Raw genomic sequence first — 15,910 nt, forward strand, 5'->3', positions numbered from 1 at the left:
TTTCCCTTGACCTGCTGGTAACGCTTCTTTTGATGCAGTTGTCTAAGTTTCCATGGGAGAAGAGATTATGTTTATTTAAATTATTCAGCTTGAGACAGTTGGAGTGGGACGTGGGAACAGAGAATGAAGGAAAAGTTTTTGCTCTGACAGTATAATTTGTGTGTATGTTAGAATGCAGGTTGGTACTAGGGTCAGTGAAACAGTAATGGAAGAAAGGCATGGCTATGCATTGGTAGTCCTAGTTCAGTAAGGCTGCAAGTCTCACGTTATAATGTGACCTCAAAATAAAATACTGCTCTATACTTGTCCCAGTCATACAAACATTTCTTGAACACCTTGCGCTACCACAGGTGAGATACAGTATTGGCAGGGCCTCTAGTTTAGACTACTGTGTTCACTTCTGTGTTCCTAATGTTCAGTAAAATATAAATTGGTCTCTGTTTCTTTTTGTCAAAACAGATGTTCCAAATTCCCCTATTGGGGTTTCATGACTGTGGTCATTGCTTTCTGTTGCTTGTAAGCAGGTGCTTGGTGTGATAGTCTCGATTTTCCAGGAACTGAGTGTTCAGGTTAATGCCTGATGAAATAATTCACATGGTTTAGTCAGGACTTGAGCAGCCCCAATACATCTGGTAAATATGGTGAAGGGCTTGAAAATGGATTATTGGAAGTTTTGAAAAATGTGTTACTTCGATCTCCCTGTGCCCAGTCACCTCCAAAAAACCCCCAAACAAACAAAAAAAATACCCACCAGCAAAAAAACCCCTTCACCTGAGTGTTAGAACTATATTAAGTAAATGCCATGTTATAAAAATGTTAAAATTATATATACTGGATGTTGAAAAAAGAAAAGAAAAAACCACAAACATTCCTTACTGACACAAGCTGTAACCTAGAAACTATTTTATTTTTAATACTGGAGCTTCACGGACAGTTATCTAACCTCTGAACCCTTCTCGTAATATTGGGAAACTTGTAAACAGTAGTGTTTTCTGAAACAAGGCCATTTTGAAGCTTTGAACAAAGGGGTACAAGTCTAATGGCTGAAAGAACATTTAGGAGCTACTGTCTCATTCTCTTTATTACAGATGGTAAACCCTTATTTCATCCATTTAGTGTTCAAGTACACTCACTAGTACTACACTGTAGTTGTACAAGGTAAATGCAGGCAGACTAACCCTTTGTCAAAGCAATTGCTAGCCTAGAAAGTCTGTATCTTCTTCACATTATTCCTTAAGGAATATTTTATGCTTTGCTTGAGTCAGACAGATCAGTAATTTTGGCACATTCATTCATTAAAAACTGAAGTGAGGAAATTTCTGTAGTGTCATTATGATGCATTCAAAGTAAAGGGATCTTTATATTTTCACTTTCTGGAACAACATAATGTCTCATTGCTCAGCTGGCCTGTCATATGGCCAAAGGCAACTTTTTTACATTCAGGAGTATTTTTTTAGACTACTAGATTAGCTTTTAAAAATCAGTACCTTTCTGCAGAAAGCTGCATGCAGTTTACCTTAGTGTAGTTCTTTGTTCAAAGCAGCTGACATCTGCTCTCCAAGACAGAAGCTATCAGAGTTAACAGAGATACTTGAAGATGTTTTTTTTCTCTTCTGCTCTGCTTAGCTTAAGAGAAGCAATGCTGATTTATTTTCCTTCTGCTTATTAAGCAGATGAGCAGGTGAAAAAGTGAATTTCTTGAATTGAATCTAAAAGTCACAATATTTTTAGTATTAGTATTTGAGCAAAATGAGTCACTTCTGGAAGCAGAGCAGATAGAAGCATCAACTGATTTAAAAGGGAGTAGCTCAAAATCTCTGTTTATATTCTATATGACTGTAGACATTCAATATGTTTGTAAATTGGGTACTAGCAAAATGCTTTTTGTTTTTGCAGAAGGAAAAAGAAAAAAAGAAAGACGAGAAAAAGAGAGAGAGAGAATCAGAAAAACCGTCAAAACAGTTAACAGCTGAAAAGGTAAGAAGAGTTTCTTTTTTTCCAGTTATTTAAAAGTGGCACATAGTATTAGATACGTTCAGAGATTGGGGAAAAAATTAATGTGTGTGTGTGTATCTATATACACACACAGAAGTATGAATGTATATGTGTATATGAGTTGTAATCTGGTTAATCCACGTGAATCCTACTTGTGCTGTTGCTTGCATACAAAAGTTGGTCGGCCATACAATGAGGAAGGAATGTGTTTAGGGGAAGAGGGAAGTGGGTTAAGCTTAGTTAAAGTTTAGGCTCAGACCAAAAACCTAATTAAGGATTTTAAGTTTGCAGAAATGTCTTGAGTTGGGACCCGCAAGGATCCAAAGGGACCCGCAAGGATCATCAAGCCTAGCTCTAAGTGAATGGCCTGTACGGGGATTGAACCATGCTCTGACCAGCTGAGCTAACCTCAGGGTCATGGACCATTGCTATTCTTGCCCAGAAAATTGTCAGTGTTATTGAATCTTGTATTATCATCTAATACTGTCTTTCATAAATGAATCCATTTTAAACATAAATGTATAATCTATAGAGTTTAATTAGTAACTCTAAGTAACTTGAAAATTTGCAACTAAGATCATGTCACAAAACATGACAAGCAAACCACGTAAGGTGCTTTTTTATACAGTTATGTTAAAGCATAATGAGCAGCCTTAGCAATGTGGGTACAATTAAAATTTCATGTGCACTTCTGTAGAGAGTTAATATTAAACAAAAATGAAATGGGTAATTCTAGTATTAAGTATAATAATTTCTTTTAATACAGATGTCATCTCTCAGATCTTGTGAATCCATTAGTATGTTCAGGTCTGCAGTGTAGTCTGCAGAATGCATTGGAGTCTCCATCTGTCAGTTTATTCCCCAATAGTGCTGTGTTACAATTACGAAAAATGTTGTGTGTTCACAGACTGTGATTGCAGATTTATTTCTAATTCAGTTTTCAAATAGATGTTTTTTCATTTTACATAATAAAACAAGATACAAATATATATATATATATATGCACATTTGGAGGGGGAAAGAAGCCCCTCCTCGATGCAAATATAATTTTTCTTAAATTAGAAAGCAAGTTCGGAATGAGTTAGTGCAGAAGCAAATTTTATTATGACAATTTGTGAAGCTTGACTGAGCTATTGTTACTGATACTGTACGAGGTTAAAGTAAATTTATGGATGACAATAAAAACATTTGAATTGTTGATTACTGAAGCTTTACAGGGGTGTCCAGCCAAGTTAAATGTTTTATTTTGGTACTTATAATAACATACTTTAGTTATAAAGGTTAAAAACATTGCTGTGGTTTGGAAACCTTAACTTTCTAGAGCCCAAAGATCTACTTTTGGTCTGGGAGAGAGAGGATTTCCCTTTGTAAGGATGCATGAGCCTCGTTATGTGGCTGGGAATACTTGGTTAAGTGAGGGGAAGTGCCACCAGAGCATAGTTACAGCTGGGGGATAATCCTACTATTTGAAATAAAAAACAGTTCTAATGCCACTGATTAGATTTACATTTGAAAAGTCATTAGATTACCAGTTAATGATTAGGCAAATAAAAAGAAGTATTTCGATTTTAAATGCTTGTACTACAAAATGTGGAATTTGGTAAATATATCTGTATTAGATAATAGTGCTATTGAAACAGCTGCAAAGTGTTTGAAGTACTGCAGCATATTTTATTTCGTTATTAATATGTCAGCATTGACTGCTCAAATGGAACTCATCTGTGTGTCATCTTTTTAATTTAAGACATTCTTCAAGCTTGGGCTTTTAAAGGATCATTCATTCAAAATAAGCTGGTTTTAGACTGTAAACTTTACATATTTTAAAATTGTAGCTGTGTTCTTCAATCCAAACGAACGAAGCCTGTATCAAATATTTGTTTCTGTGGGAAAGTGTTGGTGACATAGAAAACCAAATGGTTTTATTTTCATACATGGAATAATACATTGCTGCTTTTGTGATGTGGTTCTGCTTTAGGGAGCTGATAAACTTTAGTGTTTCATTAATAATGATACCCTTCACATTCAGGTGGAGACTGTCTATAGGATCTTTTAAATATTGCATCCTGAATCAACAGGGGAGTGCAGGCATCTTGTCTGTAGTATCTATCCTGTTTTCAGCAACCACACCAAGCAGTAGATCGTTATTTTTCCCAGTTTCTGGAGGAGGAAGCAATATGAGAAGTCTGCACACTTCATATGTAAAGTCACTGGTTGCCTTTACTACAGACGTGGGTTATCTCCAGTCTAGTTATTCCAGGCTTGGAAAGTTAATGAATTAAAAATATGTGAACAAGGAGTTGGCAGTTCTGCCACAATTTTGAGACTTCTTTTAGGTTAAGGTAATTCAAGCAGTGTTTTAGCCATCCTATGGAAGAATCAATAAAGATGGAAAAGAATAGAGGTCTTAAACTTGTAAAAAGATGAATCTAGAGAAAACTTCAGATCTATTCTCAAGTGTCATGTACTCCTACAAGTCTTCAGTTCCTAGTGACTTCAATTTTATCTTTTGTTGAGATTAACTTTCTTAGCTCTTAAAACAAGAGTAAGCATCCTAAAAGTTTAAAATGTTCACATTCAATTCTTATATTATCTCTGCTTCATAGAGCTGACTAATTTGCTCCTACATCCATTTGAGAGCCTTTCTCTTGTACTAACTAGATGTTGTCACTAACTGATTCTTAGTCTTTAGCAAGCTAAATGTCTAGCATGATTTCTGTTGCTTTTTCAAATATTACTGAAAGCTTGTAGCATTGATTTAGTAAACTTATTATCCCAATATTTCATTAATGTATCAGGTAATTATGGCATAAAAGATACTTTGTTGATTATCATGCTTTGATAAACAAAGAACATCATATTTTAACTTATTGAATAGTAGTGAGTTTTCTTACTGAAATTGCTTTTCAGTAAGGAATCATCATGTGCTTGAAGTGGGTTTCAGGGGAAATATTTTTTTGTGAGCGTTCACACTGGAGAGTTCAGATGTCCTGTAGAATTTCCTAAAGATCAGAGAGATCTACTGCAGAATAGTGAGTAGCAAGGATACTTGTTTTACTCTAATTTTCTGGGCTGTTCACTTTCTCTTATGAAATTACTGGGTAATTTGTAATATAACAAGATCTTACAGTGTGAGCAGATAGACTGATTGAGTCTAGTCCAGTGATTAGCATTTTATTGGAAGCAGCCAACAATGAGATGTTTCACATCAGATCTGCAGAACTCTTAATAAAATAAGTGACATTGCCAAGCTACTTGCACCTGTAATGTCTTTTTCAGTCTAATAGAAGAAAGTTAAGAAACTTGCATAAGTTACCCAGGGTCTTTCCTCCCTCTCTCCCTATGCTATTTCCACAATTGCAGATCTCAAGTTTCCTTAGTGCTTCTACCTAAAACAACCTTATCCTTACAGTACTTTGGAGAAACAGGGAAAATACTGCAAGAAAACTGCTGTAACAATTATTATGTAGTTTTTCGTGGTATGCAAACTGGGGCCAGGTTATGTGAAGCTGGCATGTTCACTCAAAGCCCAGCTTGTTTGCAAGCAACAGAAGTGCAAATTTTAGCAATATAAAAAATGTGTTGAATTGCAGGAATAAATAATCGAAGTGAGCTAATTGTGTGCTTCTTAATGTTTTCTATGGGCCAAGAGCAGGATAATAGCATAAGGCAGACTGTCATGTAATGAAAGCAAATTTTACATGTTCTGTACAGAAAATTAAGATTAAGAGATTTTTAAATTAACTAAAAAAGTAAATCTCATGTTGTAAGAGCGCATTCTATTAGTGGGGAGGGGAAGAAAGTCTAGTTTGACCACCAATCTTACATGTTTCATTGGTAGTTACACAGGAAAGTGTTCAATTTGTAGGCAGGAAAAAACAGCTAGGCTTTTGCTAGCCATTTTTAAACTTCATCATCCTGCCTGCCCTTTCATCAGCTGCTGAGGAGCTTTCCCTTCTTATTAATTACTCTTTTGAACAGCTGAAGGTAGTGAAATTTCCCAAATCAGCTATGATTTTCTTTTTTTTTTTCCTTTTTTTTCTTTTTTTTCTTTTTTTTTTTCTTTTTTTTTTTCTTTTTTTTTTCTTTTTTTTTTCTTCTTTCTTTTCTGCTTAAGCTGACTGAACAAGTTCTCTGTTCAGGAACAGAGTAAACCACTGAACTGCTTTTTTATTTCTGGCATGTTTACTGAGTAGAATTTTTGTTCATCCTTGAGTAATTGAATGTGTTCAATTTAGAATTATTTGGTGATTTTAAAAACAATATGTAGCATAAGTATTCTACTTGTGCATGAGAGAGCTCTCAAAGCCTCAGAGTAGTTTTCTGAAATAAAATGTAGATAGTTTAAGTAAAGTTTCTTCTTAGAGCACAGAGGAGCACTTTAGGTAAGCTCCATGCTACTTCTTCATGCAGCAGGTTGGAGGAGGCTCTGTGTGCACTCCATCCACCTCTACCTGTTTTCCACTGAAAGGAAGCACAGAAAAGTAGGAGATAAGGTACATTTAGGTCATTCTGGCTGAGGGATCAGGGGCATGGCTGGGACATGGCCAGTGTGTGAACTGGGGAGACTGTGTGCCCCAAAGATAAACAAGAGCTGCACAGTGAACTGAGGAATACTGTTCACAAGCAATCAAAGAGTATAGGGAATAATACTTCATTTAGTAAAGGCATTTGCTTTGCACTATTTAGAACAGAGAAGTGGACTGAGCTGTATGAATAACTTCTTGAATTTCAGAGCAACTAGGACTGTTTAGCTTTTTTCAAGACATACCTGTTTATGTACTTCTGCAGTACAAATTCAAACAAAAAAGGCATCGCTAGGTATGATGCTGTGAGGCCCTGGAGTGGTCCCAGAGCAAAGAAGAAGAAAATTCATATGGCTAAATGTTCAGATTTTTGTAGGGTTCAACTTCTTATGTAGTCTAATTTTTAAATTAAGAAAATGTGGTATGCAATGGTGCTAACAAGCCAGAATTAAGCCAGAAGTTGTTTGGAAAACTGTCCATGGAAAACTTGGTAAATATTTCTAATATCCAAAATTAGAAAGTTCAGCTAAGTCCATGACACTGAATGCTTTGGAAGAGTTTGGGTTCAGCGCTGTGTAGCTTTCTCCACTGTTTAGTTTAGAGGTTTCACATGAGTTGAGTACTGCAATGAAAATACTGTGATGTTTTCACTGTAAAATACTGCGTGTTGAGGAGCATAGTTACTGTGAAACCACATCTAAGTTACTGAAGTAAACCCTTTTAAGACAAGATTGTGTTCTACTGGGACAGTAAAGTTAAATGGTTAGGATGTAAAGAATGAACTATTCTTTTTTTCACTAAGTACTTGTGCATTTGCAAACTAATATTGACATTCAAAGTTAACGATTTTTTCATTCTGCTGAACATATCAGGATGATGAATGGTTCTGAAGGAGTGCAGCAGCTACACTTGATTAACTGAAGTTCAATATGACACTGTGAGTTAGTTAGTTTTATTATATTGCCTTTTGAATTTGAAACTGGTTCTTGTTTTTGTATAAAGTTATTTCAAGTGGCAGGAATGGGTCAGTTGGAGGTTATTTTTCAATAGTGGTATATCAAATGCTGTTTTTCTTCCCCAAAATGAAGACTAAATTGGCAGATTAAACTTGGCAGTAACAGTGAGCTGCTGCCTCTCAGTCAGCTGGTACCAGCCAGCACCAGATGGCCTATATTACAGAGGTACAGACATCAGTTTATTTGCATTTAAAATGCACTGGAGAACCCCTCAAATAAAAGTGGGGACAAGTCATACTAGCAGCTTTTCCCCTTCATATAGAAAAAACAGTGTGTCAAATATTCATTTAACCAAATAGAAAGAACTTAACGTAGCTTGTTAGGATGGTGTGTTTGTTTTCCCCCAAAGACAGCTAAAACTCTCACAAAAATCAACCTGCCTGGACAATTGAGGCAAGAGGAACTATCTGTCCTCCTTATTTCTCGGGGATGGAATTTACTTACTCGAACTATTACAAGTTATCATCCTAATAATTTTGTACAAGGAGAAATGAGTTGGAGCAGATAGTGCTCTAGTGTTCTACACTTCTTTAAAACTGAGTGGCAATATAATAATGCATGAATGAAAGCCTGCAGAGTAGTTGGTGTCCACCTAAACACCAGTTTGGTGAGTGATATTATTAAGTGTTTACTTTTAACTTGTAGGAATAAGTGGATTTACAAATATTGACCTGAATGATGATTTAAATGCAGAATCCTGTTATAAATATTCTAAATGTTTTCTTTGTTTTGATACTGTATTGTTGATAAATTTGCTAAATCACTTGAACAGTTGTTAATAACATTTCTCTAGAGGTCTAGGCATTATTTGCCTTTCTGAGTGATTTATTTTTAAAATATTTTTCCTTTTGATTTTTAGATAAAATGCCATATTACTTTAAATTGTGATTAAAAAGCAATCATGTATATCATGGGAACAGAAAAATAGAAACCTGTTTTGCACTCTGGTTGAATATATAGTCTTATTTATAGTCTTAGTTCTTGTTTTCACAAGTTCAGACTAAGCAGATAAGAATTAAAGCTCCAGCTTTAGGAGTTCGTGGTAAGACATAAGGCAACCTGTTTCCCTGCCTCCTACCCCCACAAAGGGTGAAGGGTTTTAAGGCTTCTTGTTCTCTCAGTCTGCATTCTGTGGACTATGGACCTCTCCCAGCCTGGTTTTACATTTCTAATCATACCTTCTCAGTCTTACGGAAGAGATCAGATTATTTTGGGTTCTTTGCTTGTTTTTAATGCTAATCTGGAGGAAAGCAAATCAAATTAGATGCTTCCTGAAACTGCGCTATTCATTCCTTTTGCAGGTAACAAAGGACTTCTTCTGTTTGAGGATTGCCATGAAAAATAGTCTTACTTAATGAAATTAATCTGTCATGGCTCTTATTACGTATTTGAAGTTGTAGACAAAGAAATTAAGAAATAGATATTGCAGGTAGAAGCAATGAAAGAAACCCCTTTTTTGTCAGAAAAAAAAGAAAAGCTTTTATCTTTTTAATGTTGGAAAAGGAGTCAGCGTTCAGGAAGGGTATCACTTTTTTTCTTCAGCCCAGTGTGTGTTCACTGTATCAGCTTGATCCTGTCAGCTCTGGTCTGCAGCAGAACAGCATTTTAATGCAATTTAAAAAAATTTTATACAAGTAGTATCTAAAACAATGAGAACAAGCTTGAGTAGGGCCTGCTTTGGTTAAATTTGTCTTTGTTTAACTTGCCGAACTTTTTTAGCAGGAAGCTGTTTTAAGTTTCCTTAGTTTTAATTGATCCTCCATTACACTTTTGCTCCATACAGGTTCAAAACATAATACTGCCTTGGGTTTCAGTTGATAATACTTATTAACAGATGGCATTTTCAGCTTATGATAAGCTTCATCTTTTTTTCTGGTGACTTTGAGACAATTAAGACATTACATATGCTTATTTGTATATTGAACAAAATAAAGTCAACACATTTAAACAAGCATGAACTAAATCAACCTTACTCATGGGTGATTGCTGTCTTTAGAAAAAAGACATTCTGAGACATTTGAAACCACAGGACCATGCATGATAAAAACTGCAAATATACGATCTCATCTAAAAAGTTTTATAAAAATTATAGTACTAGTTAGGAGATTGTGTATGACCAATCAAATATGCAGGAACAAAATGCACTATGCTTTTACCTAAGTGGTACTGATACATGGAACTGAATGTAAAGAAGGATAAGGATTGGATAAGATGAAGCTGATAAGAGGAAAAAGACTTTAATTTAAATAATGTCATGCAAAATAATAATCTTATCTTGTTTTGAGTAATAGGCTTACTTTGTTCCTAAAATAATGCAAGTACTGGAGCATGGGCAAAGCAATCAAGTGTCTTTGTGTGTTCTGTTTCATTTTACCATGCTTAAGGTAGAACGTGCTTAATCTCACCCCAGTGTGTGACCATCAAGATAGGGCAATGGGGTAGTGGGAAATTCTGTCAGATATGCAAATCTCACTGAAGAGTAAAGATACTGACTTGTTTCATAAAAAATTATTTTAGCTATCACTGGCAATATTAAATCTCCAACATTAAAGCTTTAAATGGTTTATAATAATAATATAATGTGCTATAAAATGTTTCAGCAGTCTTCCGGTGTCATGCAACAACTTTGAGTGTCTTCCAGTTTAAATTCATAGTCGATGTAGGTATTGACTGTGTGCCTTTTTGCTAAAAGGAGTATTTCTTTGGACTGTTGAATTTATTGCATTTCAATAGTTGCTATTGGCACTAGAACAGTTGCATGGAACACTTTATGGCTCTGGCATTCATACTGTTGCATAATTATGTCTTCACAAAATTAACTCAAAGGTAGTTGGAAAATAGCACTGTAGGTGTGGTAGAGGTAGAAGCAAGAGAAGACAGAAGCAGGATCTTCCAACACAATTTGAAGGAAATGGACAAGTTTCTCACTCTAGATAATTTTGTCAGATGATAATTACAATGCAAAATTAAGTTACCAGTTGCCTAGTTGTTCAAATAACTGGCAACTCTTTACTGCTAAATTCCTTACATATATCAGACAGAAGTGTTAACCCACCTGCAATGAATTGCCTCTTGGCTCTGTTGAAAAAAAATAATTGCAACTGGATGAGCTTGTGTTTCTTTTTCTTTTATAAAATTGGTACCTGGAGTTAGAAGAAAGTGGGGCAGTTCTGAGGTTGGTCCCCAGCCATACCACTGTACTGTTGCAAAATAAATCTGTCCTGCCTCTCTGCTCAGTAAGTGGTGTCTCTCAATTTGAGAATATTGTACTTCATGTCAGAGTAAGGTCCTGCAGGCTTGTCTGCTAGGCAGAAAGTGTATTTTGCACGGTGTAGTAACAAGGGTAGCTTCTGCTCAAGAGAACATACAGATTTTTGTCTTACCTGTTAAACCCTCAGTTTACACTGTATCTTTTTCCTTGGTTTAAACGTGGATTATTTTAGTGGTGTAAATGAAACAGGTTGGGCTGCATCTTAGCATAAATGTTGAAATGGATGACTGAACAAAAAAATCAGAGGCCTTGTAATATCACTCTGAAGGGCCAGTTTTAAAACTTTGGCGTCTTGGAAGCTGTGAAGATAAAAGGCTTTAGCAATCCTTACATTTTGTAAGGATGATTTAAATATTCAATTTCAGAATACACAGAAATTTCATATAGGTTCACATTATTGTAACTGGAGGATTAGAAGCAGAAAGAGGCTTGACTCATTTCCAGTTGAGATGGAGGCTGCAGTGCTTATTGATAGTTGATGTTAAAGATTATGATGATATGGAGGATGAAGACAAAGAAAATGGAGCTTGCCCAGGTAAAGAGAAATCCATTTTGGTATTGTATATGATAGGTTAAAATTAGCTTTTTAAGTAATTGTTTCAAAGTGATTAACTTTGAAATGAGAACAAAATTGAGGAAAAAATACCCTGACTGGCAGAAGAAACTAATGTAGCTAATGATGCATAAGTATTTATTAAACATTTCTCCCTCTCACTACGTTCTGCATTTGTGAAACAGAATTATGTATATGTACGTGAGGATGATAAAGTACTCATCAGCTCTCTCCTAACTTCTCTAGTAGTTAAAGAAAGCAACAAGCTGATACAGAAGTAAGAAAAATTAACCTATGGGGCTATTTCAGTCTGATTAGCTGTCACTGAGAGGATTGAATTTCTGTGGAGCTAATTGAGAAGCTTTTTCAAATTCATCTCTAGAGAAATAGTATACTTAGACTTCATAAAGTGTTTGTAGTATACTGCTTATGATAATGATACAAACTATGCCAGCACAGAGTATGAGTCCAACACTCTTGAGTAAAATGTCCTAATTCAGAGGTTGTTTATATGAAACGCTATTCAGTGTGATGCTGTAAGACTGACTAAAACATAGACTGTAAGAATCAAATGAACAACAACAGGGAGGCGAAGTGGTGTAATCTGATCAGTAAAAAGAGAGCCAGTGATCTGCTTCTAGTACATCAAAGGAAAGTCGTGAGGTGGGTCAAGGAAAAAGATTCTCTCCCAGGAATAAAAGACAAGTATGGGGTGATTGCATAATAGGGTATAGGACTTGTTGGGGGATGCAGAGAGAAAAGAATCTGGGGATAGAACAGAGAATATTATATGCAGCTTATTATGGGATGTTTAGGTGACAGAGACCAAATCAGGGGAATAGAGAAGTCAAGGTGGATTGGGGTGTAACAAACATGAGGAAGCAGAGGGGAAGTGGATAAAAAGGGGCAGTCACATACATGCTGGTTGTTGGGCAGGTTGCTTGGCAGTAGGATTGTCTCAGCCTTCACTTGGTCTTTGCAGGCTATTCTGTATTCTTGCCAAATGCTATTTGCGACTATTGACTGAGTATATTGTCTCTTCTGTGCCTGTGTGTGAACTCTTGCAAACTTCAAGACAAGTGGGGTAAGAGGCTGGTGCTGGCCACTGGAAAAATGCTGCAAGGAATCTGAGGGTCAGCACCTGCAGAGACCAACATCTAGAAGCCGACTATTTGCAAAGGCAGCATGTCTAACACCAGCTGCCGGAGAATAACATACTGTGATCACACTCAGGTAGCACATTTCATGCTGGACTAACCAGTGAGTAAGATACAAGCACCTGGAAAGATGTAAGGTATGAGCTGATTGCTGGCTAAGGGTGTAGGGTCTTGATATTGAATGAAGTTTCACATAAAAAGCAAAAAAAAAGCACTTTTGTTATAGTTAAGGAAAAGACTGAGAAGCATACCTTCATGAATAGGGATGAAAAGCATTTCTTTGGTTTTTTACTGTGAGCTCAGTCAGTTGCCATGCCTGAAAGAGCTCATTCTTGTCTGGAAATATATGAAGAAGGAATTACAAATAAATGCCCTTTAGTTCTGATTGGGTACACTGATGTTGTATTATGTATTGCTTGAAAGGTTTTTGAAAGGAAAGTTATAAAAGAAAATAGTTTAATGTGGAACTGGAACTAATATAGCTGCATTATTGTAATCTTGCCGAGGCTAATGAGCACAATAGAAATAGAGTAGAAATATGTAAGCTGAGTTCATATAACCATAATACATGATTCAAAAACTGAAGGTGTATTTAAAATAGCTTACAAAAATACAAACCATGTTTATTGCATTTCACAGCTTGCAAACTGAGATGCATTAAAACACTTTGACCCTAACCCGATTTATAGATCTCATAATGGGACACTGGGTTAACTGTAAGATGGATCTGTCTAGATTTTCTGCTTCATAGTGCTTTCTTCTATAAGATGCAGACCACAGGTTTTATTGGATTAAAAGCAGAATTCTTCCATTTTATCTAAATCAAGTTCTATGACAAGGTAATACAAAATAGGAAAAGGATTGATAAACAGCTTTTTCTCTGCCTTTTGTGTCCTTGTAAACAGGTCCTTGCTTCTGGGCTCAAATGCAGTAATTTCAAAGATTTACAGCTGCAGCAAACTCTGCTCAAGTCTTTGCCCCCAGAATCTCTGGAAAACTTGAATACTTCTGCACTCAGACTATGAGCCTTCCCTGTTCCGCAGTCTTGCTATCCCTCAGCTTCAAGTTGCTACGTCTTTTTGTGACCATTAGCTAGCAATCATCTTGCAATCTCTTTATGCTTTTTTCAAGTATCAAACTTAGGAAAAAGAGCTTTTCCTCTTTTTTTCAGACCCTATTCTGAACTTTCCCACTTTAAGAACCTAATATATTTGAATCTGAATGCATAGAACTAGTATTTCAAATGTGGTTGTTATTATGTAGATTTAATGCATGAATATAAGAATAAGGATTTATCTCTGATACTTTGCTGTAGTCTCAGCAGTAAGTATAAAAAGAAAGCCAACTTCATTTTAGGAAATTATCCTTACGTGGTTCATACGTCATTTTGAGCAAGGTAAAAGGGCCTCTGAGATTGTCTGATGCATTAGAAAGGAGCGAAACCAATTCAGCAAAGTACAAGACATGAAAGGTTTTAAGCCTTCTTGGAATACACTGACTAAAGTAAATGAGATCTGAGCTAACATTTTAAATTCAGTTAAAATACAATGTTAGTACTGCTTGGTCAATAAGTAAGAACAAAGGAAAAGTCTTAATCCATTTTCACAGAAATGATTAGTGTATTAGCCTAGACCCAGATAAAATCATATTAATGGAATAAGATTATGGTGCAGGGTCTGTTAGTTCTGCCATGAAGTTTTTAATTCAAATGACTAAAGATATAATGCATTTTACATAATCTTGCTTAAGTATCTTGCTCTAACTGTGAAAATCTAATGCAATTCATATACCCAGATTTTTAAAGTGAAGATGTAGATCAAGGACCACTTTAAAAAGTTTTCCTTTGAGTATGTGTTTTGACTGAAGGACCTTCATGTGTACAGAATCATATTTAGCAACAACAACAAAAGGCAATTTGGTTTTGTTGGTTTGCTTAGTGTGAATGCCTTAAATAGGCTTACCTAGGTGGGTGTAAGTAGTTGAGTGTCTGTGAGTGATTCACTGAAATAATCACAATAGACTCTTAAATAATAAATTTATGTTTTCCCCTTGACTTGGCTCTTTGTTTGGTTTAAGGTAATTCTAGTTTGATAAATAAGAATGGTGGCTTTTTTGTTGTTGTCGACATGCTTTTTCTCTTGATTAGAAATGCATCAGAGTTTGATTGCAGAGTCGCTGTAGTCTATACAACTTAATAATGATACCACCATATTTTAACTTGTGTTTCAGTATAGTACATTGGTTTTCTGGCTTTTTATGCTAGTTAGGCAAAATAGGGGTTAATCATTTGATAAAAGTATCCTCAGTTCTGAAGAGTTAGTCTGATTTCTAAGTTTCTTCATCTTTAGTTGCAAGTCTGAAGAAAAAATGCTGCTGTTTTATGGGAGGGTAAATAGAGTAACACATTTCATCTTTAACGCCATTTAAATTAAATATTATGAAAAGATTAGTTTTTACTTATTTGCAGGTCAGGTATGAAAGCCATAAAAATATTCTTTAAAAATTCTAGGATGTGCCTATGTAAGGAATGCTGTAAATGGATATGGACTAAACTTTGTATAGTGTAAGTGTCAGGAAAAATCATATCTGCGAACCTATTGCAAATTTATAGTAAATGACTAACATTATTTTCTCGTATGGCAATCCTCAAATGTTTATGCTCTCTTGCAAGTTTTATTGCAAGCAGGTAATGAAGAGGGAAAGAATGCAATTGCTTTATCCACAAGGCATACAATTCCTATGTATTAAGAGCAAAGGAAGGCTTTTGTTCAGTAACCGTAGAGCTGTATATGAGCTCTAGTGAGTGAACTGAAAATTGCTTTTAAGTTAGAAGTGCTATTCTCAAAATTATCTCAAAGATGTATCTTCAGCTTTCATAAGGCTCCTTGTAGTCAAGGTAGGGAATATGAGTTAGAAATGCATTGGTAATCAGATGTGTTTTAAACAGACTGAGTTCTAGATTCATATGAATTTTTCATTAAAGTGGAAAATTGAGGAAAAAAATATGAAGGAAAATGGGAGCAGATAAGTGGACTGGACAGCTGATGAATCAGATTTTTGACAGTGACTGATATCTTGCTTGAGAGTAGGAGAGATTTTTAAATTAGTAACTTATGACTGCTCTGACTGTAGTGTTTTTCTACTTCAGAGCTGTTAATCATGTGGCTTATGTCCTGCACTGTGTATGCTACCCCTTTAAATGCTCTCACACAGTGTAAATGAGAATAAGGTCAATGATAATCCTAAATGCTGGTGCTGAGATCTGCTAAATTATTTACATTATCATCTTGTAATAGTGAATTTGTCAAAATTCTGTTTGTTTTTAAAGTATTTGGTGTGGTTTACATTTCTACTGGGTGTCACATCTTTTAGAACTGTTAAACCCTTAAAATCTG

General features: G+C 35.5%; 1 protein-coding gene across 3 annotated transcripts in view; it reads left to right on the plus strand.

Annotated features, from left to right (window-relative positions):
• Positions 1–15,910, plus strand: part of SMAP1 (small ArfGAP 1) — a 92,421-nt gene that overhangs the window by 46,205 nt on the left and 30,306 nt on the right. For all 3 annotated transcript variants that reach the window (XM_048299876.1, XM_048299875.1, XM_048299877.1), the window contains one exon: positions 1,897–1,977. In XM_048299876.1, coding sequence (XP_048155833.1) covers positions 1,897–1,977 — 81 coding nt within the window. The remainder of the gene's footprint in view (positions 1–1,896; positions 1,978–15,910) is intronic.

The sequence above is a fragment of the Corvus hawaiiensis genome, chromosome 3 (assembly GCF_020740725.1).
Source record: "Corvus hawaiiensis isolate bCorHaw1 chromosome 3, bCorHaw1.pri.cur, whole genome shotgun sequence".
NCBI classification, from domain to species: Eukaryota; Metazoa; Chordata; class Aves; order Passeriformes; family Corvidae; genus Corvus; species Corvus hawaiiensis.